This window comes from Genypterus blacodes, unplaced genomic scaffold (assembly GCF_046128005.1).
Source record: "Genypterus blacodes isolate CSIRO-AG114 ecotype Tasmania unplaced genomic scaffold, CSIRO-AGI_Gbla_v1 ptg000066l_1, whole genome shotgun sequence".
Lineage (NCBI taxonomy): Eukaryota > Metazoa > Chordata > Actinopteri > Ophidiiformes > Ophidiidae > Genypterus > Genypterus blacodes.
This window is the reverse complement of record NW_027466878.1, coordinates 432501-455291: the sequence shown is the minus strand read 5'-3', so window position 1 is coordinate 455291 and position 22791 is coordinate 432501. Positions and strand designations below refer to the sequence as shown.

Genomic DNA, 22791 nt, shown 5'->3' with positions numbered 1-22791 from the left:
GAGGGGGGGCCGGGGTTTGGAGGGTTTTCCATCCTGCAGAGCGAGGCCGTTGGGTTTCTATGTAAATTCGAGTGCCTTGTGCTCCACGCCGCTTTGAATTCCGATTTGCATGTTCCCCTATTGTCTTGTTGAGCAAACACGCGGGCAACAATCTTGGGTGAGGATGAGGATGTGCTTGTTGCGTTTGTGCTACGCGGTTGGTTGCAGAGAGGTGACAGAGGAGACTTTGATTTTGCTTTTGAAATGGATTTGAATCTGTGGATTTCTCTTTGTTTTGGTTAATCTTGCTGTTCACTCTGTGGCATTCTGAGGGCCTCCACCTCCTTCATGGCCTCTTTAATGCTTTTGTCCCTATAACACGTGTGACACAGCGACACTTTGAGCCTGGCAGAATCTCAAAAGAAAGCAAAGATTCATGTGAACATTATGGTGAAATATTTATCAGGCATGTAATTGATGTACTCTTTTTTTTTTGTAATAATAAATCACTATTTAAATAAAGTTCTTGTACTCACAAATACGTCCTCTTTGTCATTATGCAAACTTGATCTGTAAAACCCAAACATTTGCAGGCTGAAACACTGAGTAGAGCCAAGAAGTGTCTTTGGTTCCTAATTCAATTGTTAATTTGGAGTAAAATCTGATTCTAACAACTCCGATCAGATCAGATTCCACTGTGAAAAGCCCCAAAATGCTGTAATTTACTTAAAATACCATCGTGGAAACTTGAACACCTGTTTTTGTGTCAGGCCACTGTCAAAACTTCAACCAATTTCTAAAAGTTATGGTTAAAAATTGTACATTTCTGCTATGAATTGATAAAAAAATTGTTGACTTGTGCTCAGCTTTTGTTTCCTTTAGATCAGAGAGGAAAGGAAACGAACCTCAGGTGTTTCTCCCTGAGGATGAGGAGGAGCCATTAAAGCTGCTGGCTGACCTGGAATTTGATCGTGAGGGTTGTGAGTTCCAGCCCTCTTGTTTCTGCTCTTTGATGCTCGTTCAAACAAAAAGGATCACTAACAAAAAAAAGAACAACCTGAATCAAAGATGTGCCGTTTGGTTGGCCGGGATCCGTATCAGTACTGAGGGTGAAACTTTGTCTGGCCGCTTGATATCTGAAGCCTGAGCGTGAGGAGGGACTCCCAGGCCGCCGTGCAGAGACTTTGAGGTTAAGGGTTCGAGTCCAGTATGCTTGAAAATCAGTCTGTCGGGCTTTGAGTGGAGCATGAAGCTGTTTTGTGTTCTGAAGAGTGTCGGGAGTCGCGTTACTTTGCATGTTGTTGAACATAGTCAGGTGTGTAAATGTTCTATATGAAGACAGGCCAACACTCCTCCTCTCTGCTCTTTGGCTTTGAGTAAGAGAGCAAAAACATCAACACAAACGCTTGTTTTCAGACTTTTTTAAGACTTAAAACCAGTACAAAACACTGAAACGTTTTGTTTTGCAAGTCACAATTAGTAAAGTTACTGAATATGTATGAGGGAAAAGGGTAAATGCAAATGAAATATAGATTCAACTGAACATTCTACACACAGAGCTCCATTCTGTGGACACTTTGTGCTGGTTAGACTTTCACTGTCGTCGCACAAACTAGACACACACACACACACACACGTAATAACACGTAAGATAACATAGCTTACTCAGGTGATTCAAATACTTTTTTTTTTTTTTAACCCAAATACTTTCAAATATTTGTGGTCTTTCTTTCTTTCTCTCCTCTGAAGGCGTGCACTTCTATATTTGGCCCATGGGGGGGAGCTCCGGCTCTGTCTCTCTGAGGTACTGGCCACAGTTAGGGTCCCCCCGCACAGTGGGGGCTGAGGGGATGGGTCGACCCGTGTGAGGGTTCACACACCAGCACTCGCCCCTCTGACCATGGAGGGACATCTTACACTGGAGGGAGAGAGAGAGGGAGAGGGAGAAAGAGAGACAGAAAGGAAGAAAATTGGAATATGCATGTATAATGATAAGCGATAGTTGAAGCTTGAAAGCAGAAACTTGTGAGTTATCTCTCTCTCTTTCTTCCCCTCTTGTGCTCACCTGTTTGAGGTTATACTGCCCCCTCTTGTCACAGTTGGGGATGTGCAGGGCGTACAGGTCCTCCAGGGGACCTCGGTTATCTCTGAAGGGCATCTTAGAGATCCGCTCCAGGACCTGGTCCAGCTCCTGCTGACACTGAGTCTGACACGGCAGAAACAAAGCAAACATGACACGGGACCCGCATGGTGGCAACATGGTGCACGGCAGTGTTTAGTTAAATAAGCTCAATCAGCGAAATATCTTAAGAGTTTCAGATGATATGAAGTTGAAGACTGTAGGAATGATGGAAGAACGAGTGAAGACTGGAGGACAGGAGGAAGGGCTGGGGAGACCCTCACCTGTTTGGGTCGGGCAGGTTTGACCTCCTCCACCTTGTTGGTCTTCATCTTGGTCTTCAGCTCCTGCCGGTGCTGCCGTACGGCGCTCTCCTTGGGCCCCAGCCAGATGGCCTCCTTGGTGGGCTTTCTGCTGGTTGGGATCTCGCTCACTGCCGGCTCCACCGGAAGCTCCACGGCCTCCGCTGTGGGCCAGGAGGTCAGATGGGAAACTCATTCATTCATTCAAGTACAAAGGTCCATGTTTTATTACAGACATTTGCTGGTTATCATTATTATATATGATGCATATTCTTATATGATATCAGTACATTCCAATACATTTTTCTCTTTTTTTTTAATTTTTTGCTGAATTGAATTGAATTTTTTTTTTTTTTTTTAACCCTAAACTGTTTTTACCCACAATCAAAAAATCTTCAAAATCCCTCTTAAAAACACTAAAATCATTGTGAGAAACTTTTTGAGGAAAAATAGTCAAAAGTCAAATCAGCTGAAAAGAAAAGGAAGTACATTTCCAGCCCAAAGTCATAGTGCAGACTTGAGGGGCCGTGAGTGTGTGCTGCTGTTTCCCTTTCATTTCTCAACACACACACACACACACACTGGTGTAGGTCAGCGCTGCTCGGTAGCGAGTCGATTCTCTTTGCACCACGAGAGGTAAATTTCACATCCGGTTCTGGAATATGATTACAAAAGGTCTAAGAGAGAGAGAACGGGAGGGAGGAAATTCCAAAACGGAACACAAACACGGCGCTGGCGCCTTCTGCCATCAGATAGAAGCAAGGCGCTCCCTCTGCCTCTCTTTGAAGACAGTGTTCCTCCACAAAGGGCAAAGGTCAACTGAAATCATGTGCGTGCTTGTGCGTGAGTTGTGCAGATAAACACACACGGACAAACACACACAGGAGTATTGGCGGCCGGGGTGCCGTTTTGTTTTGCTGTCTTACATAACCGCCACAGTGTCCAAGTGCAAAAGCATTGCTCCCTCTGCTCTGAAGTAAAGATGTGTGTGTCAGCACAAACATGCAGCACATTCAGCAAAGCTACTACCACCATAATAATGTGAAAAACACTCTCAAAGAAGTGAATGACCTGCATTGGCAGATCTAAGATGAAGAAGAGTGGAAGTAAAAGCAGTGACATGCAGCCCTGAAGTCCTCTGCCAGTGTGTTTACATGTTTTCAACCTGAAGTGTTGTGTAATCATCGTAAACACACCTTTTATACACACACACACACACACACAGATGTACAGTATCCACACCCACACACTCTCTCATACACACATGCACACACCCACTCTGAGGGTCAGGACCCCACTTTGAGGGGCCACTCGGCCTCAGCAGTACAAGCCGTTCCACAGCGGTGGGTTGGGGATCAGCAGTGTCAACAGAGCTGCAGGCTTACTGTCCGCTCCACTGCTTGGATTAATCCCGGGACAATGGCCTCTGAGTTTTCCTTTCTATATCTGATCCATGTCAAATTCCCAGGTGGCACGTAGGCCAGAAGACTCACGTCTGCGTGTCCAGATTCTGATCAACTGAGCAAACGGCAGACTGAGGATGGAAAGTTTGGGAAACAAAGAAGCAAACACGTGGCGGAGTTCTTGTTTCCTCATATTTATGTAAAGACAGTCCGAGCGTTGCTTCATTGCAGCGACTGTGAGTTCAGTGAAGGTTTGACAACTTTTCTTCCTTAATCAGAGTCAAACCAACTCAGGAAGATGACGTCTTCAAGGATGAGGGTTCAAACCGACGTCCTCCCACCACCTCAGAGACAGACAACATGCAAACAAGGCCTCCCACACTGAATCCACACCGGGACATTCTGGTCACAAGAGTCTGAGTCCAAGACGCTTTGACTTGTGGTTCAAAACACAAACGTCCTCACATACCGTAACACTTTGGACTCGTTAGTCTTGTGTTACAGTCGGAGCGACATTTTCCAAAACACGCATGTTTGTATTCATCTGTGGCCATGGCATGTAAACAGGAAACGGACTGGAAACTTGACATGATTCAATTTTTGGGAGGGATGAAAGCGGAATGAAAAACTGGAGAGACGACGCCAGACCCATGCGTCTTTGTAAAGAATTTAAGGTTTATCTCCAAATCTAAATAGGGAGCTGCCTCTCCAAAGAATTCGTCCCCCAACATGAACTATGCCTTTAAGTGTCTGAATGTGGAAAGTAGTTCATCTCGTCTGGGTTTGCCTCCCGGTGCATCTCTGGGGTGTGAATCCAGTCATGAACCACTGCAACCATTGATCCGTCCATTATCCATTCTGAGGCCTAATGGGAGTGTTTGCCTGGTGACACACACTCAGCAGAGTGCAGATATATCCACCTTCCAAGCTGTGTGGCCTGCAGCAGGCCTCTCTAAGCTGTGGACAGGCTCTGGCACGTACGTACGCAACCCAGCATCTAAGGCCAGCGCGCCCTGCTCCGCTACCAGCACTGCCGCCTGAAGTCTCGGGCATGGAACTAGGACAATAAGGCCAGGACATGACTAAACTAGGACATGAACCGAGGCGAGCTGGAACAGGCTACATCGCGGCTACGGCAGGGAATGGCTGCGACGCTCCGGGGCAGAGACACGAGGCTGTGATTGGACAAAGCGGAGCTGGAAAGGCAAGTAGAGCAGAACATCTTTGGAAACGTTTCCGCCAATTTTTAAGGCTCGATTATTTGGGCTTTAGTGCTTTTGGTGGTCACCACAAACAAACTGCTCCACGGTTCATTTGTGACCAGATCAAGACCACTTCCTCCTCAATGTGCATCTTTGTCCTACACAGAGAGTGGAAGAGAGAGAGAGAGAGAGAGAGGGAGAGAGGGAGAGGGAGAGGGAGAGAGAGTGGGAAGACATTCTGGATCTCAGCAGAGGCACGAGGAGATTCTTGGCACGGGAACATGTGAAGTCGACGCCTGGGGGTGGGATGGCACAAATGCCCCTGTTTTGGTAAGCTTGGGGGGGTGGGATTATCAGGAGCTATTTCAGTCCTGCGGACTCCGTCTAGACGCCCCCACAGGTACAGAGGAATGCCCCTTATTGGTTTGCAGTGTTATGTCAGGGACCAGATGGCACAGGAGGATTTTCCTTTCCGTGTTGACCTTTGCAACAATAAGCATAGAAAAGGGCTTCCTGAGGTTTGGCCTGAACGGACGCTTGAAACACTTTTAGAAAGTATCCCAGATGACCCTGTCTTTGCGTCTCCTGGAGCATATTCCGGGTCTTGTCCGTGATACCCTCCATGCCCGGCTCCTTTCAGTGCCAACGAGCAGCAGTTCCACCCTGAGCTCCGTCCCGACGTAGGAACTCCTACCTCTTGTCTCCAAGGGCCGCAACACACACACGTTTGCGCGAAATGTTCGATCTTCTACGAGCTGCGCAGATAAGTCACGGAAAAAAGCACCGGTATTAGATCCCGGCTGCGTGTTGAAGTAGGTGTACGATTACAGAAACATCTCCGGATCTCCTCTGGAAGAAAAGTCTTCCTTTTGGTTTTGCGGCTCTGAGATCAGATGTGAGTCCAACGTTAATAAGAATCGTTTAAAAGCAGAATTCAATAGCGCTCGCTGTATTTGTGTTACATGATTGGAATCTCCCACATGAGTCACATCCTCTCGCCCACATTTTCTCCTTCCACTTCGCCTGATTTGTTTCCATTAAAAAGATCTATTCTACGTCTCATTTCCTCCTATTTATTTTCCCAGCACTCCCTCTTCCATGATCACTGTAGGGTCACAGGCATATTGGCTCTGACCTTTGACCCCCTCACTGCGGAGCGCCGGCTGCTTACAGTACTGATGCTTGCTCAGGGTAACTTGGAGTATATGGAATTGTGTTGCATCACACAATGAGGTTATCAATCTGGCTGTTCCCAAATTCAAATTGATTGAGAGTATTCCATATTCCTTACACTTTTCCTTATTATTCCTGATTGAAGTTATTGCAGACCCTTTTCAACATTATTTGTCTGTCATTGTTGTCCCTTTTGTGACCTTGTCCTCCTTGCGTTGCTTGTGTGTAAAGTTGCATTACTAAATACTGCCAACCGACTATCAAATGCACCTTTCTCTACCTTGTCATAGTTGTGCGTCGTGTGCCTTTTGTTGCTATGTTGCCTCCATTCAATGCCCGTCAGTTTAGCTGCCTTTATTGTTGGAATGTAACTACATTACATAACGGTTTATGGAGCTGTTTTGATCGGCAAAGAGCAGCGAGGCACGTTTTGACCTTTCGTCCGTGGCCTTGGTGCTGGCAGGTCCTTACAGAGAACAGGGTTACCCCGAAACGCTCCCTCCGGTACTCTCTCTACGCTCCAGGAGTCCAGTGCCAAAGCAAACACACCGCGGGCCGCGGGGAGATCTGCGACAAAAGCCAGGATTTGGAAAGGAGCGGTGATCACACCCATTGGCTGTGTGTCCATTAGGCCTCAACGTCTGCCAGTTAATGAAGCTGTTTGCTCTGTTCTAGTTTAAACACAAACCACACGAGCCTCGCTGGCTCCCGTCCCAACGAACCTCATCGCCATTGTCCGTTATGTCAATCCAAACAGCTCTTTTTCCAGGTTGATAACCTACTTATCAACAGCAGTCGTCAAAGCCTAAAGTCCACGTTTCCAATCAATGCAACATTCCTCTGGCTGTCTCTCTCTCTCTCTCATTCACTCGTCTCCCCACTCCCCTGTGGAAATGTCAACAGTCATACTATGATGTTTTTCGCTTCCATCTTCTGGGAATTTTGCAGGCCATTAGCTGGGTCTCTGTTACAGCCTTTTTAAAGGCAGATTGTTTGGGAATATTGGGAAAGAGAGTAGGCCGGAGGGCCAGCTGTTTGGAGCATAGCTGAGGTTAACTGGGCTGAGTTCCTTTTGTTTCTTTCTCCACATGAACACCAAGATGATTCACCGCACTCAAAACAGGTCTACGCTGTACAAACATTCACATGAGTGCAATAAAACAGCATGGAAATGGGAGTTACCAGTGGTAGAAGAAGTACTCAAATTACTCACAGCAAAAGAGTACAAATACCACAATGGAAAAATACCCAAATACAGATCAGGACAAATCTGTACTATTGCAAAAGCTCAGTTGTTCTCATTGCATCTTCGATTCTTTGAGAATCAAATACTGACATATAGTGCAGGACTTGAGTAAGAACCAATGAATGCACCTTTAATGGAGACTCATTGTATTTGGTGTTGAACAGAAGCGCCCGCTGCTCTTTTATGAGGCTGTGCTTGAAAGTATCGAGAGGTTTGGAGTGATAGTGCGGTACGGTAACTTTTAGAGCCTCAGATTGCCGGTCTGTTGCACGCCGCACTGACACTGTTTGAGGTGAAAGACAGTCTGTTACCCAACATGCAGAAAGAACGCTGTCCAAACCCACTTGTGTACTCCTATCAGATTATAAAGTCTTAGCTATGACAGTGACGCTGCTCTGAAACTGGCAATAACTGTCTCAGGAATCACGGGGGTTGTGCAATATGTCACAGGGCCACCAGTGCATGTGTGGTGCAGCGTGTGAAGCCTTTATGTCATATGAGATCTAATATAACCTGATTATGGCTGGGCAGTGCTGTGAGATCAAGACAAGTTTCCCTGAGGGAACAGTAAAGTATATTATATTGTTTATGTGCTTCCCATATAATGACTGATGTATAAATAGTACAGGAAATATGATACATGCACTATTAATAGAGGTAAAGAATAAATATGTACTTTGAAGTCTCCAGTGTTTTGTTCTATTCGCAAAATGCCTCAACTCGCTGTTTAAATTCATGAAGAAATGATAAAATAAATAAACAAAATAAACATTAGAGCTCAAACATTAGAAATAACATACATTTATCCATGCATCTTAGTACTAAATGGATGACTCCAACTTCACAGTTCGGTAAGACAGTATTATTGTGTGTCTTTATGATAACGCTACCCTGACGCTGTTCCTGCTGACGTTTCCCCTGGCTGCAGTCTAGACACTGTCATTAAAAATTGATAGCGTTAACCAGGTTTCCAGGAGACGGAGGGACTGACCGCTGGTGTGTTCCCGCTGCTCCTGGCTCGAAGTGGCCGTCTCGGTGTCCACTTTGCACCGGCACAGCCCCTGGCCCTGCACCAGTTGCTCCAGGGGAAGCTCCGAGTCGGGCGTCGGGTAGCACCGCAGACCGGTGGCGCACCTCGGGGTGTACACGCCGCACTGCTCGCCCTCTTGCCGGGCGCACACGGGGCAGCACCCGCAGCCCGGTTCGCGCACGATCTCCGCGCAAGTCTCGGTGAGCTTCGGGCACAGCGCCTGGCGTTCTGTGGTGCAGACCGGGCAGCGGAACACCATCTCGGCCAGGGAGGCGCCGGCGAGGGACGCGGAGAGGATCAGCAAGCTGCAACCCGCGTACGACAGCATTGTTATTGGCATGAGGATCTTGGTCATTTCGCGGGGCGACGGAAGGAGAACCCAGGTGGAAAAACGAAGAAGTGCGCGTCCGAACAGGTGAAGCCGGGGGCTCGGAGGGCTGCTGGGTCCTATAAATCCCCAGGTTCGCTCCAGGGGCCACACGTGGGTGTTAATTAGGGGGAAAAAAACACAGAGATCCACAAAGTTATGATTCAGTTTAGATTTGATCCAACCGGTCTGAAGTGGAAAAGGACCAGAGTTTATAGTGACGTCATCACAACGACCCCCAGCAGTTATTAGAAGCAAAACAAACAGGTCTGTCCGCTGATGGCCATATGATTATTTATGTCAATTGTATGTTTGTAAATATGTCATATAAATATTGAAATATGTTTCATCAGTCACATATTATTGTATCATGATCAAAACGCAAATTCCAGGGTTTATTACAGACTGAAGCACATTTGTGGACGTTACTGTGGCGACAGGATCATTTTAGGCTCATTTATCAAAAAAACAATACGATTATCAACAAACTACCTCAGATTTTTGTGTCAAATAATAAAAGAAGCTACAGAATGTATTACCAGCATCTTAGTTGTCATTGTAGTTTTCATTTCCTTCTAATATCTGTCTTCTCTCCACTCCTGAGTTAGAGTTTGACACCAGTCAGTGACCTTTGACCCCTGTGTGTCATTCAGAGGGGGATTGAACGTCTTTTCTATTTTTTGGGGGGAAAAGTAGAACAGGAATAGAAAAAGCATCCAGTATCTAAAAGAGGCAGCAACATAATTAGGTTCATAACTATACATACTGTGGCATACTGTTTGTTCCTATCAGTGCTCCACCTCCCAGAATGCATAAATAAACAAACAAACAAACTAAAGGACTATGTGCAGAACCTTCCTCGCATGGAAAGACCTCCCAGCCGTGGTTGACATGTCCATTGACACTCAATTAAAAGTTGCCAGCTGCTACCAACATGTATACCTGTGTACAGTAATGCTACTGTGTATGCATACAGCAATGTTTCCAATCGATCGGAGAGGCCAAGCCTTGAGGAACAAGCTTCTATTAACCCCGTCTAGTGCGGTGGAGTAATCGGTGTTTATCCACGGGCCCAGAAATAGAAGTGGCGTGTGTAACCTTATCCGCAGATATAAATGCAGATTATTTTGTTTTGTGGGTGATCCCTGATTTAATACTATTTGGCTCTATTCACTATTGGCATCCTAGCTCACATTGGAGGCGGATGGAGGGAGAAAGGGCACATTTGAAGCCGTCTTGTATCTCAGGGGTGTAAGTCATGAGGATGCCCAGAGGGCTGTTTGCACATAGAACCTCATATGTCATTTTATGAAACTGTGGATGGAAAAGCAGTGGGAGAGAAGGCTTGGTATTTTATAAATACAAGCCTGGGGGCCAGGATTTGTGTCTGGGATGGCCACTTGCTAATAGGCCTAACAGGCCGCAGTATCTGCCCATGTGTGCAAAGTAATCCCCACCAAGGTCAGTTACTTAAATTCCTCCCCATGGAATTGTTAAGTAAATACAAACTCTGGATAAACTCCACATTGATATAGAGAGGCATGGGGTCACGGACATATACAGTGTGTGACAGAGAGCGTTCTGTATGCAACAGGTCTTAGTTACAGTCCTCCAAGCCCCCAACACAGGATTTCATTATAACACAAAAAACCATTGAAGAACTTGCTTACATCATTCATTTCTGTGCTATCGCTCTTGATTCTGATGCGCTATTTGTTCAAAATCAAACTTCATATTGTTCATGAGCTGACGGCAATTCAGTGTGAATACCTGAATACGCTTTGACTAAATATTTCAATTGCAATCTATCCAAATGCAATCAAAGGCACCAACTGAAATGATATCATGTTAACTTTGAGACAGCAAAGAGGAAAAAGGCTGGCGTTCAAAGTCACAGTGCCATCCAGTGGTGTGTGTGTCAATTCAGAAAGATTCATTCATTATTTCTTTCATTCAGGTTGATACTCTTCTATATCCAGATCAGAGCTGCAAGAATGACCACAGCTCAGAACATTATAGACTGAGATAATACTCTCAGCACACACTTGTTTAATGAGACTGTAAGACAACAATATGTATATACTCACAATCAGCACAGAGGGAGTTTGCAGAGAATGCTAAAATGTGGTTAGTGACCCAACAACATCTAGACCTCCCCAGACCTCTGTATGACGTCCATTGTTTGTCATCACTGAAAGGTTCCCTTGCTCGGAGCGCTGTGGGGGGCGTGGAACAATCATTTATCATCACATTTATGCATCTATGTCAAACCAAGTCTCGGTTAGATCATGCAAACAGCTGGATTGTTGTGTATCCATTTTATGAATTCCGAACAAAAGGCACAGAGGTGAAACCAAAGGTGAATTAGAGAAATCTGTGCAGGCATTTTATGTTGAAAACTGTGTGAAAGTTCAAGCTTATAAACAAGATCATAGAAGAAAAGAGTCTCAATAAGTTTTCATGCACAGTTGGTTGAAATTCACTTAAACTGGTGCAACTTAGCATCATGTCACCAAATGGAAATGTTTACCAAATTACAGTACATAAATCCTAACATGGAAATGTTCACATCACAAGTCCCACATGGAAAATGTGTGTGTGTGTGTGTGTATTTGTGTGTGTTTGTGCCTGCATGTGCCCGAGTGTGTGTTTGTTTGCTCCCTAGCAACAAGCGATGCATGTGCAAATTAGGAAAGTTCTTGCTTTATTTGCTCATGCAAATCTTACAAATATCTGTAGCGGAGCAACAGAGTTACATATTCCTCAGGGATAAAGAAAAATAAAGACCTTTGCTTCGTTAAAACATCACCTGTTATTAATGTGCGGCTTTGCAGTCGGTCCAGATAAAGTTCTCGACCCCTTAATAAGATGACATCAGCGTTACAGTAATGACACTAATGTTTTTTCCTGGAACAAACTGAGGTCAGCACCAACATCTAATAGGCCTGTCGTTGCTGTCAAATATCTTACACAATCCACTTACTCAGGTTTATTTGTAAAGTGCATCATCACATAAAATATAGCATACAGGAGGATGTAGTGAAGTATTTTGCACATATTTGATTTCTTCCCATCTGATGACACAATGCATTTCAGACAGTACATAAAGTTGAGCTGCCATCGCCCTATATTTCATCTGTACCTGTATCTCAGATGGCGCTACACACCCACACACACCAATGACTCAGCTATCTAAAAAGACCAGAAAAACCTCCAACTTTCATATTATTTCACAACTCCACATTTGGGGGCTTTTATTATTCAATTGAAGCTAGTAATCCCAAAGCAACCATTCTTTCCTTTCTGGGAGGCAGTAGCTCAGTGGGTAGAGCTTCTGCTTGAGAACCGAAGGGTTGCCGGTTCGAGTCCCTGCCGAGGTGCCCTTGAGCAAGGCACCGAACCCTCAATTGCTCCCCCCTCTGCGAAGGGTGGTAATATATAATGTAAGTCGCTTTGGATAAAAGCGTCTGCCAAATGATCGTAATGTAATGTAATGTAATGATACTTAGTACCTAGTTGGGGTTTAATAGAGGCTACACTTGAAAGAGTTGAAATAATGACACTAGACTTTAGGTTGATGAATTTCCCTCAGGCTAAAATGAAGAACTACATAGGCTGTGTGCGTGTGCGTGTGCGTGTGCTCCCTGGGTCGGTGCACCGCTCAGTGGTCACTTGCCGTAATCATCAAAATTCTGATAAATTATTTGTTATTAAGAACTCTAAAGAGCCTCTAAACCTAAACAAATATTTAATATATCCAGCAAGAGAATAATTGATTTAGGTTTGCTGTCAACTCTTTGTTTCAATGACAAAATATTAGATGAACATACTCATAACAACCAAACTTAATCTGAACATGATAATTGCTGTTTTACACCAAATATATAAGCACGTATTTTACAATAGATGTATATTTTTAATAGATATAATGTGTTAGAAAACGGCAACAAATCTCAAAATAAATAAAAACATTAATTAGCCGCCACCGTTGAAGCCTAATTTAAAAGCAAAATCTTGTTTGGACCCACTGGGCCACCGTAGAGGAAACAGGCGTTACTGTCATGTGACGCAGAAATGTCAACATTACTGTGAAACAGCAAAATGCCTTTTTGTCAATATGCAAAGATAAATTCCTTTTATTCCTCTCGCCTGGAGGTGAAATATTAATGTTTTTGCTCCGTGTGTTGGCTGTCACCACACAGGTATGTTGTCATTTCAGCTCAGCTAGCAGAAACTGGCTAACTATCTGAGAGAAGTGGAGCTAGCCGCGAATGCTAACGAGCTAGCTCACACAAGTCGAATCAATCTCAGTGTGACGCACAATTCGTCGATGAGAAGAAAACGTAATGTCGTGTTCTAAGTGCACTTGTGTGTCTGTCGTTGTAGCGGTGCGTTATTGTGTCTGAGCGGACTTCATTCTAATCTACAGCTAGTTGTCGGAGTCACAGTGTTGCCTTCACTACTTGTTACAGGATGGAGGCTTCTCCCCCCGGACACAAATCTCTGGTACACAGCTTAGCCACGCTCCTCAGGAACAATGGTAATGACACGAACACACACACACACACACACACACACACACACAGTTGTTTATAAAGGCAATGTTTGCACAGGTTTAAATAGAACTTGAAGACTCCACAGTAAGATTTGCAGATTTTGCATTTGTTGTGTAGAAGAAGAAAGGAAAGCAAGCATGTAAACACAAAACACTTCATTCACTCTATTTTATAAGAAGATTCTATAGGGAAATAGGTTCATTTGTATTGGAGATCAGAACCTCGAAGCCCCCCCCTGTGTTTGTGATGACCTCAGAGTGAGTTGTGTGTTCTTCCTCACAGGTGACCTGGTGCTGGATGGCAGCAGCACGCTCACCTTGCCCGCCTCCAGCCTGACGCAGCTGACCGGCTTGTTCGAGCATCACCTGCTGCCGCGGACGCACCAGCACGGCTTTGTGGCGCTGCCCTCCCACCCTGTAGACACTGCCTACCTGCTGCAGGTGCAGTTCCTCTTCGACGTGCTGCAGAAGACCGTCTCCCTAAAGGTGGGCGTCCCCCCTTTCATTCCTCATCTCACCCACATGTGTGTTTGTGTTTGGAGCTCTCCTCTCTAACCTAACTTCATGTTGACACAGCTCATCCACCCTGCAGGAGTGCGGCTTCAGTCAGTGGTGAAGATCTTCCCGTTCAAATCTCTGAAGTGCTTGGAGGTACGTCACTGTCAGACTTCACCTTCTTCCTCTCTGTAGATTGAAGATGTCCTTTCAAACACATTCATGTCTCCCTCCTTCACTAGTTGAAGCGTATCCCTCCACACTGTCTGGAGGGACTCAGAGGAGTTTACTCCCAGCTGGAGGTCTTCACCTGCTCGAGAAGTCTCCACACCCTGGAGGTACTCTCAGTTTGTATGTGTGTGTGTGTGTGTCACCAGGTGTGTGGCTACAAGGCAGCCTCAGAAACAAACCTGTGTTGGTGTGTGTGTGTGTGTATTCTAGGAGCTGCTTTCCCTGTGTGGAGGCGACCTGAGCTCTGCACTGCCTTGGTTAGAGTTGCACACCCTCAACTTCAGCTACAACTCCATCGTCTGCCTCGACCAATCACTGGTGAGAGGAAGTGGAGTGACCCAACACCTCCTTCACCTCTTCAGTCTGTGAAACCTCAGTTAAAAACCTCCTCCTCTCTTCCTGTGTCAGAGTTTACTGAACGTCCTGAAGTCTTTGGATCTAAGCCACAACAAGATTGAGGAGTGTGCTGAATTTTTAAGGGTAGGACGTCTGCCAGTTTTGATTGGTTGATCACAACAACAACAACCTTTTCTTTGCTGTACTTGACTCCCTCCTCCCTCTCCCTCAGCCTCTGAGTGAGCTGGAACACTTGAACCTTGGCTACAATCGCCTCCAGAGGGCGCCAACGCTTAGCCTGAGCGCCCGGGCCAAACTCGTCACACTCGTCCTCAAGAACAACGAGCTGGAGACGATCAACGGTAAGCTAGACTGACATGACGTACGCATTAGGGGGGGACTGAGTCAGTTCACGTCTCAAAGTACTGGAAGTCCGTTTGTTTGTCTTGGATCGTCTCACGGCAATGAGGCAATGTCTGTGTATACATACTGTCTTACTCATCCAGAACCCCAACAGAAACAGTATGACAGCGGCGCGCTAATGTTGCATGGTGTGTGTGTGTGTGTGTGTGTGTGTGTGTGTGTGTGTGTGTGTGTGTGTGTGTGTGTGTGTGTGTGTGTGTGTGTGTGTGTGTGTGTGTGTGTGTGTGTGTGTGTGTGTGTGTGTGTGTGTGTGTGTGTGTGTGTGTGTGTGTGTGTGTGTGTGTGTGTGTGTTCTATCCCATTATGAAGGTGTGGAGCAGCTGTCGTCTCTTCAGCACCTGGACCTGGCCTACAACCTTCTGTTGGAGCATTCTCAGCTGGCTCCCCTCTCCATGCTGCACTGCCTCAACACCGTAAAGACACACACACACACACACACACACATACACACACACACACGCGCTCTATATATGTGAGGCCGACACAAAGTTCACTGTAAAGTCGTAAACAACTGGTCTTGTCTGCTCTCAGCTACGCCTGGAGGGAAACCCGTTGTTCTTCCAGAGAAGCCATCGCCCCTGCACCGTCCGCCACCTCTCCCCGAAAGCCGCCAACCTCCGAGTGAGTAGAGCAAATGAACGCCTATGAGACGGCACCATTGTTGGTTGAGCCTGCACTTAGTGTGTGTGGATAATTGCCGTATCACTTTGAGTGTAATTAGAAGGTAAAGAGGATGAAGAAGCTCTTTGTATAGACGCTGTGTTCATGTTGTGTTTGTTGTTCCTTTACAGCTCAGACTTGACGGCACTCAGCTGTCATCATCAGAGTTATCAGTGAGTTCCCCCCATCAATCACATGATCACTTTGTACTGTAAACCCACTCTGTGTGTGTGAGTGTGTTTCTAGTAGAGCAAAGTAAACATTAACATCAAGTTTTGTTTCCTTCATTTCCATTTAAGAGTCCCATGTTCATTGTTCCGCAGGTTCTGCCCAAAACAAGGCATCTGATCGTGCCAGCACAGCCCCCTCCTCCCGTTGCCATGGCGCCAGAAAGGAGCTACCAGGACGGGTCGAGCGGAGCCGGGGAGCTGAGCGACAGCCTGTCGGTCGGCCAGTCGGGGGATGTGGGAGTCTCGCGCGTACGACGGAAGAAAGCCAGGGTACGATCATCATCATCGTCATCATCATCATCATCATCATCATCATCCAGTCACGTGTACAAGATGGATGGAGCTCCATCCAGCTGATCCGCTCCGTTTGTGTTTCAGAGTAAGGTGAGGGTGAGGAGGGCCAGCATCTCAGAGCCCAGTGACACCGATTACGAGTCCAGACCCCCGCCCACGCCCGGTTTGTGTCTCCATGTCTTCTTCTTTGTTTTCTGTCTTGATGAAAGTACAGGATGTTCTTTTATTTGCTCAGGCTACAGTTGCTTTTGTCTTCAATTTCTAAAATGGGGTAAATGTGAATGAAGTGAATCTCTTGTGCTCCCCAGGCATCGTTCTTCCCCACAAGCAGGAGATCGAGCGCATGTCCAGCTTCAGAGAGCAGCTGGGTGAGGACTGGCTGCGGTACCAGCACCATCTGGACTCAACCTCAGCCTCCACCGTCGCTGCCAGCAGCACCGTCCAGCCGACCCAGAACCTCCCCAACGGCCTCAACGCCGCCCTCTGTCCATCCGCCGCCACCGAGCAGCAGCAGCAGCAGCAGCAGCGGCAGCCAGCTCCCCCGGCCCTGGAGGTCCCCGACGTCCTTCCTCCACCTCTGCTGTCCTCAGAGCCGAGGGAGGAGCAGCTTGAAGGCGACACGGAGCAGGAAACTGAGTCCACCTTACAGTGGCTGTGCCAAAGCCCCGGACACACCGAGTCCACGTTGGAGACCAGCGTGGTAGACGGCCAGGCGGCGAACCAGGGAGCGGCGAGCCCAGCTGGGCAGAGTCCAGAATCCCAGAAGTCGGCTGGAACACAGAGCTGTGACATCAAGGATGAGGAAGAGGAGCAGGATCTGGGAGGTAAGGATGACGAGACAAAGACACTTTCAGGAGGTTGTTGTTTGGAGTTTCCCGGCCCTTTTCCTATTCTTCTGTCTCCTCCTAGTCGACCTGTGTCCCCCGTTGCTTGTGGGAGTGTTATCGGACAAAGAGGAGGACCAGGATGAGGTCCGAGGGAAGAGGAGGAGGAAGATGGAGGTGTTCCTGTGCGTTAAGCAGGGCCTGGTGCTGGAGGTGGACATGCAGCGGGGCTCGGAGCGATGCCGCTTGGAGCTGGACAGCCTGTCCCGGGTGGGCACCACCGAGGCCGCCTGGACCCAAGGGGTAAGAGGAGGAAGGAAGGAAGGAAGGAAGGGGTCCAGGAAGAGATGGAGGGATAGCAGGTGCTTAAAGAGGAAGAGGCTCAATTCTTTCTTCTTCTTTTAGGAGACAGAAAAGATGCTTCCAGCTGTGGAGCTTCAGTTTCAATACATCAGCAAAGAGAAGAGAAGAAGACGCTACGTGATGCTGGATGACGACCCGCAGCAGGCTCTGCAGGTGAGGGTTCCATTCCCTCTGATAGTAACTACAGGAATAATACACTTACACAAGCAGCCTGCTAAGCTAACAAGCTCAGAGCTGCTGCTGCTGTCACATGGTACAAGTAAGGGCCCTGGCTCTGAGAGAGGGAGGAATAAACACACACACACACACACACACACACACACACGAGGAAGAGTGTGAGGAGGGCAGAGCCACCTACTGAGTCTGGCTGGATGAACATGCTGGACTTGTCTGATCCTGCCCTCAGGCTGCCCCCTGTAACACAACCTCACACAGCTGAGTTTACAGGTTGATCAGCAGCCAGCAGGACTGTGTGTGTGTGTGTGTGTGTGTGTGTGTGTGTGTGTGTGTGCCTCGTTTATGATGCACATCAGGAGTGTTGTTGTCGTCACTTATTGTGCAACATCAGATTAGCTGCCACAGAAACGGATAATGTGTTGTTAGGTGTGTGTGTGTGTGTGTGTGCATGTGCGTGTGCGTGTGTGTGTGCTCAGTTCCATCCGTATTCATGCCAAATCACAGCTGATTAACTCTTTATTTTCTTCACACTAGAGTTTCCCGATACTCTTTGTCTTGTAACGTTTAAAAATCCGACCACAATTGTAAACTCCCGGTAGCAGTGAAAGTGTAGAACACATTCGGTCTTTAAATGAAGTATTTCCAACGCATAAAAATAAAGTTTAACAGCAGGTTTCCCAGATTGATGCCAGGTAACTGTGATCGAATTGTATTCCAGCTCGTCATTCGCCTCTGGTCTCCATTAATATTAGTTTCTTAACCAACATGTGGACTTAACCCCTCAAAACCAGAACTGCTATTAGAACAGGCAAATCATTCTCCTGCCTGTTTTGTACTTTCAGACGGAGCTGTTTCTCATAAAAACAAGGAGGGATGCGAGCTGATGAGCTGTGAACAAACGCTGCCAGTAGATTTAGCCAACAAACTGTTCAGACGTCACTCAGGCTCCCCTGGTTCCTCAGTTTTGTCGGAAACCAAAAGCCAAATGCTTCTTTTACTGCTCAAAATGTACAAACATCTCTATCCAGTCCAACCTGAGATAATTTTGGGCAGTAAACCAGCATCCAGCCTCCTGATGGTCTCTGACACGTGTGTGGTCGGAGTACTCGGACTCTTTGACCCTCCGTAGCTGTAACAACGTCTCTGTTTGTCGGTCTAGGCTCTGACTGAGGTGCTGTCGGTGGTCGTGGAGGAGAACCAGCTCCGTGACTCTCAGGCGCAGGCCGGCCGCTCACGGCTGCAGTGCCTCCGCTGCAGGTTAGAGTTCACCCTGCGGGAGGACAGGGACGAGGAGGAGGACGGGGGGAGAGGGCGGAGGAGGGGGGCGCCCATGCTGCCGGAGGACGTGGTGGATTTGGACGGGGAGTATCTATCGGTGGTCAAGGACGATGAGGACGACGCAGGTGAGAGGAGAAAGACTGCTGGCTTCCTTAGCGGTTGCCTCAGTTTAATCTTAATCTTCATTCTTTAACGGGGAATAAAATCCAACAAAACCTCAGACTCCAGTAGGATATGAGGGAGGAATTGGAAGAATCGGCTTCTGGCTTGTGTGTGTCATGAGTCACGCTCAGGACACACACACACACACACACGGTCAGGGATGGTCCCATTCTCTCACAATGATCTCAGCCATGTTGTTCCCTATCTGTGTTGTTGTAGATAACAGCCCAAACCCACTCCAGGGAAAAGTGGAGATAAAGACAACAGACAAGGCCGTGTGCGTGTGTGTGTCACCTGGCAAGCTGTCACATTCACCCAGAGCTCCTTTCCCAAAACAAACTTTGGTTTGCAGCTCGGCACGGTGGGAGTTATCACAACGTCAGCGACTTGTTCCCACCTCCGTAATCAGCAGGAGACAGATAATACCAGTCGCTCCCTGCACTTCAACCCAAACCTGACATTACCATGTGCTCTGGCACGCACACACACACACACACACACACACACACACACACACACACACACACACACACACACACACACACACACACACACACACACACACACACACACACACACACACACACACACACACACACACAGGCTTTGTTCCGCAGATGTTAGGGTGGATTTGTTGGAAGAGCGCTCCTTTGTTAGCGTGCTCAGTCGGCTGTGCTGCAGAAAGTCAGGCAACAAATACCTTCTTCCTCCGCACGTGTCTGAACTCAGAGGCGCTGGTGTGCCAGCAGTGCACAGGAAACCACCGCCTGGAGTCAGGCATTTTTTCACTCGTGTCTGTTTTGAGATTCACTGAGTCATTTTTTTTAATCCGCTGGATTTGTTTTGCAGCTCTCCTCCTCCTCCTCCTCCTCCTCCTCCTCCTCCTCCTCCTCGCTGCTCCTCTGTGTTTCCTATGATTTCAATCCCTCAGGTTGTGGGTTGGAACACGTGAAGGCCGTTTGTGGCTTATTTATCGATGTTTCATTCATTAAAGGTGTATTTGATTAATCAACTAAATGAACACACAGACAGAAAGTTGGAACGTTAAAGGACCACAGTGTCAACACGACACAGAAACAAGCTGTCTGTCATCATGTTAGCCTCCAGCTGTTTGTAAATCCTCCCGCTTGTGCGTTTGTGTTTTCAGGAAACGGCGCCGTGTGTCCAGCGTGCGGTAGCGACCACGTGGTCCAGCTGGCCGGCCGGTCGCCTCTCTACAGCAGCACGCCCATCCCCCGTCCGTCGCGGCAGGACACGGACGCATCGCTGTCGTCCCTGACGCAAGACCTCACGGGCGCAGACATCAGCAAGGTGTGTGTGAACGCCACAAAGCTCACACTCGCTCAGTTTGGAACCTAATCCATCAATCCAAACCTCATAACCCCCGCCTCTCTCTCTCTCTCTCTCTCTCTCTCTCTCTCTCTCTGGACAGGAAGTGTACACGGACGCCAGTGTCAGTAGCAGCCCCATACTGGAATCTGCCCTCACCACAGAGGCGCCCACCTTGTCCTTCGTCACCGCTCAGGGACCTTCCTTCTTCATCGGGGAGAGCGACGGCGAAGCCTCGGCCCAACGCAGCATCCCCTGCGGCGCCAAGTGCCAAAGCAAAGAGGATCTGGCCGGGAGCTACCGCTACGGCGCTACTGGCACCACGCCGCCTGCGGGCCAGCACCGGGTGCAGCACGCCGGAGGAGGAAGCGGGACATGTGGTAGGAATCATTTAGCTCCGCCGCTTCTCCTGAAACACATTTAAATCCTAATGAAAAGTGAACGGGGATGGGAAAGTATTTGCTCCTTGTGGCACAGAAACCCTCAGAAGAACTCGCCGATGCTGTGACAGCGTCCTCCCCCCCCCTCCCTCCCCCCCACCAACATCTGTCTGCCATTTTTAGATGAACCGCATGGTAACCGTGCAACAAGACAGATTGGAGTCATTACTGGAAGTGATGGGAGAGGAATGAAGGCCTCAGAAAGGCAGAGCGGCGTGGTAACAGCAGCGTTCTGTATCTCCTCTCCTTTTACAAGAGCAGCAGAAACCACACAGGCACCGGCAGCGGCTCGGCCCGGCTGTGGCTCCATGGCGACACACTCAACGCATTGTTGTGGCGCACTGCACCAATTTTCCCTTTGCTTATGAAAGGGGGCTTTGTGTGCTCAATCAACCTGTGTGTGTGTGTGTGTGTGTGTGTGTGTGTGTGTGTGTGTGTGTGTGTGTGTGTGTGTGTGTGTGTGTGTGTGTGTGTGTGTGTGTGTGTGTGTGTGTGTGTGTGTGTGTGTGTGTGTGTGTGTGTGTGTGTGTGTGTGTGTGTGTGTGCCTGGGTACACCTCTCACCTTCAGCAGAGAGAGAGAGAGCACAGACGCTCATCCCAGGGTACAAAGGCTTTTTTCCTCCCCCGTGTGTGTTTACATCCTCCTTACAGATCCTTCGCCCTGTCATTTCCCATCAGCTCTAACCATAAGTCATAGGAAACATCTTGGCTGCTGGGTTCAGGGTTGAGGGAGGCCAAGAAAACGACTCCTTAAGACTTTTGGCGTGAGACGCCAAATCAGTTTCACCTACATTTCACAGCGCTGCGTTAGCGTCTGGAGCGCTCGCTGCTGTCACTGGGGTTTACTCTGGCCGTTCTGGTCGACTAACAGTCCGTCGTCAGGCAGTGTGTCCGCACGGCTACGTGACGTTTGAACAAATCCACTCACGGCCTGAAACGAATTCAAGTATGAGCGTTAGCGTGGGTGTGAACATGTACGCTTCTGTCTCTAGAAGATCATCTGGACCTGATGTCTGAGGACTGCGAGGCGGTGGACCATCGGCTACAGCTTTTCCTGGACGTGGAGGTCTTCGAGGAGGAAGAGGAGGTCCGGTGTTTCCTGAAGGTACGAGAGGAGAAAGAGAGGAGAAACATTATAGATACTGTGAAGAAAATGTTTGTGTCTAAAGCTGTGAAGAAACTTGTTGAACACGAGCAGAGCTTTGGTCGCTCAATGTCATCAGCACAATGTTTTGGTGTTCCAGTTTCCTATGCCCCCTTAACGTCTCGCTGAGGGCCCGGGATCGCTCCATGTTAACGTTGGCTTCAAACCCGACCACAGCTCCCACCGCTCTCCTCTCTTTAAGCCCTTCTGACTGATATCAGCCCCCCCTTCCCCCCCCCTCCTTTATATGCGGCGCATCGGGAGCTCTGCGGAGCGGCGGGGTGTGGCGTCTCCCTGTCAGACACCTGGACGGAGAGCAAAGAGTGGAACGGGGGCCGAGCAAACCGCAGCTGGAGACAGGAGGCCCCCGCCGCCGCGCTCCGTTCATCTGAGCTGTGTTTGTTTACACAGTGACGGGGTTCCTCCATGGGCTTTAACCCTCGCAAGAGCTCACAACAAACTGCAACATTTGCTCTTCTTCTAAGCTTCAAACAACCTGAAGTTTCTGCTTTTCTCTGTACTGTCATTGTGAACTGATATTGTATGGACTTAAGGATGCCTTCTACATCAGTCACAGCCCCGTATGAGAGCAGGAACTCAGTGCTTCTGTTCTGTCCCTTCAGATGTCGGCTGTGAAGCTGGGCGAGCCAGGCGAGGTCCCCGCTCTCCTGGTGGTGTCCAACCTGCGGATCTACATCCTGGAAATGACTTCAGAGAGCCAGTAAGTACAGAGACGCATCCCAGGAGGAAGGAGTCCTGCGCCACACTGCAGCCGTGAGTCAGGGCTGTCATGCAGGCTCCTGTTATTGCGTAACATGCCCAGGGTTTCTGGGTCACATGTTGAGAACCCGTTGACCTCGGTGAGCCTGTGCAGTCTCGTCTCCTCTCTCCGTCTTCGTCTCTTCTCTTCTGTAACACGACATGAGATCCAGTCCCCTCAGGTGCGGCCCTGGTGCTTGGGTTCACACAGAAAAGCCCCTTCAGTCTCAGCGGGTTTTGAACCCAGCACTGTTTTGAATGCATCCCTC

The 22791-nt window shown here is 48.0% G+C and overlaps 2 protein-coding genes across 2 annotated transcripts in view; one reads left to right on the top strand and one right to left on the bottom strand.

Annotated features, from left to right (window-relative positions):
- Positions 1-1704: 1704 nt before the first annotated feature.
- Positions 1705-8948, bottom strand: igfbp2a (insulin-like growth factor binding protein 2a). The gene is made up of 4 exons (XM_076155238.1): positions 8416-8948; positions 2383-2564; positions 2045-2185; positions 1705-1897 (listed from the first exon to the last, which is right to left on the bottom strand). Exons 1-4 carry the CDS (start codon positions 8807-8809, stop codon positions 1739-1741), a joined length of 876 nt encoding a protein of 291 aa, XP_076011353.1. The 5' UTR covers positions 8810-8948; the 3' UTR covers positions 1705-1738.
- A 3920-nt stretch (positions 8949-12868) lies between these two features.
- stk11ip (serine/threonine kinase 11 interacting protein) overlaps positions 12869-22791 on the top strand; it is a 17989-nt gene continuing 8066 nt past the window's right edge. The window contains 21 exon segments of the mRNA XM_076155237.1: positions 12869-13023; positions 13251-13361; positions 13660-13862; positions 13953-14027; positions 14114-14209; positions 14313-14420; positions 14511-14582; positions 14671-14800; positions 15171-15274; positions 15393-15482; positions 15653-15694; positions 15845-16021; positions 16130-16208; positions 16354-16869; positions 16955-17172; positions 17275-17385; positions 18569-18812; positions 19997-20160; positions 20282-20558; positions 21612-21724; positions 22387-22484. Of these exon segments, the coding sequence (XP_076011352.1) occupies positions 13295-13361; positions 13660-13862; positions 13953-14027; positions 14114-14209; positions 14313-14420; positions 14511-14582; positions 14671-14800; positions 15171-15274; positions 15393-15482; positions 15653-15694; positions 15845-16021; positions 16130-16208; positions 16354-16869; positions 16955-17172; positions 17275-17385; positions 18569-18812; positions 19997-20160; positions 20282-20558; positions 21612-21724; positions 22387-22484 (2984 nt within the window). The 5' untranslated portion in view covers positions 12869-13023; positions 13251-13294.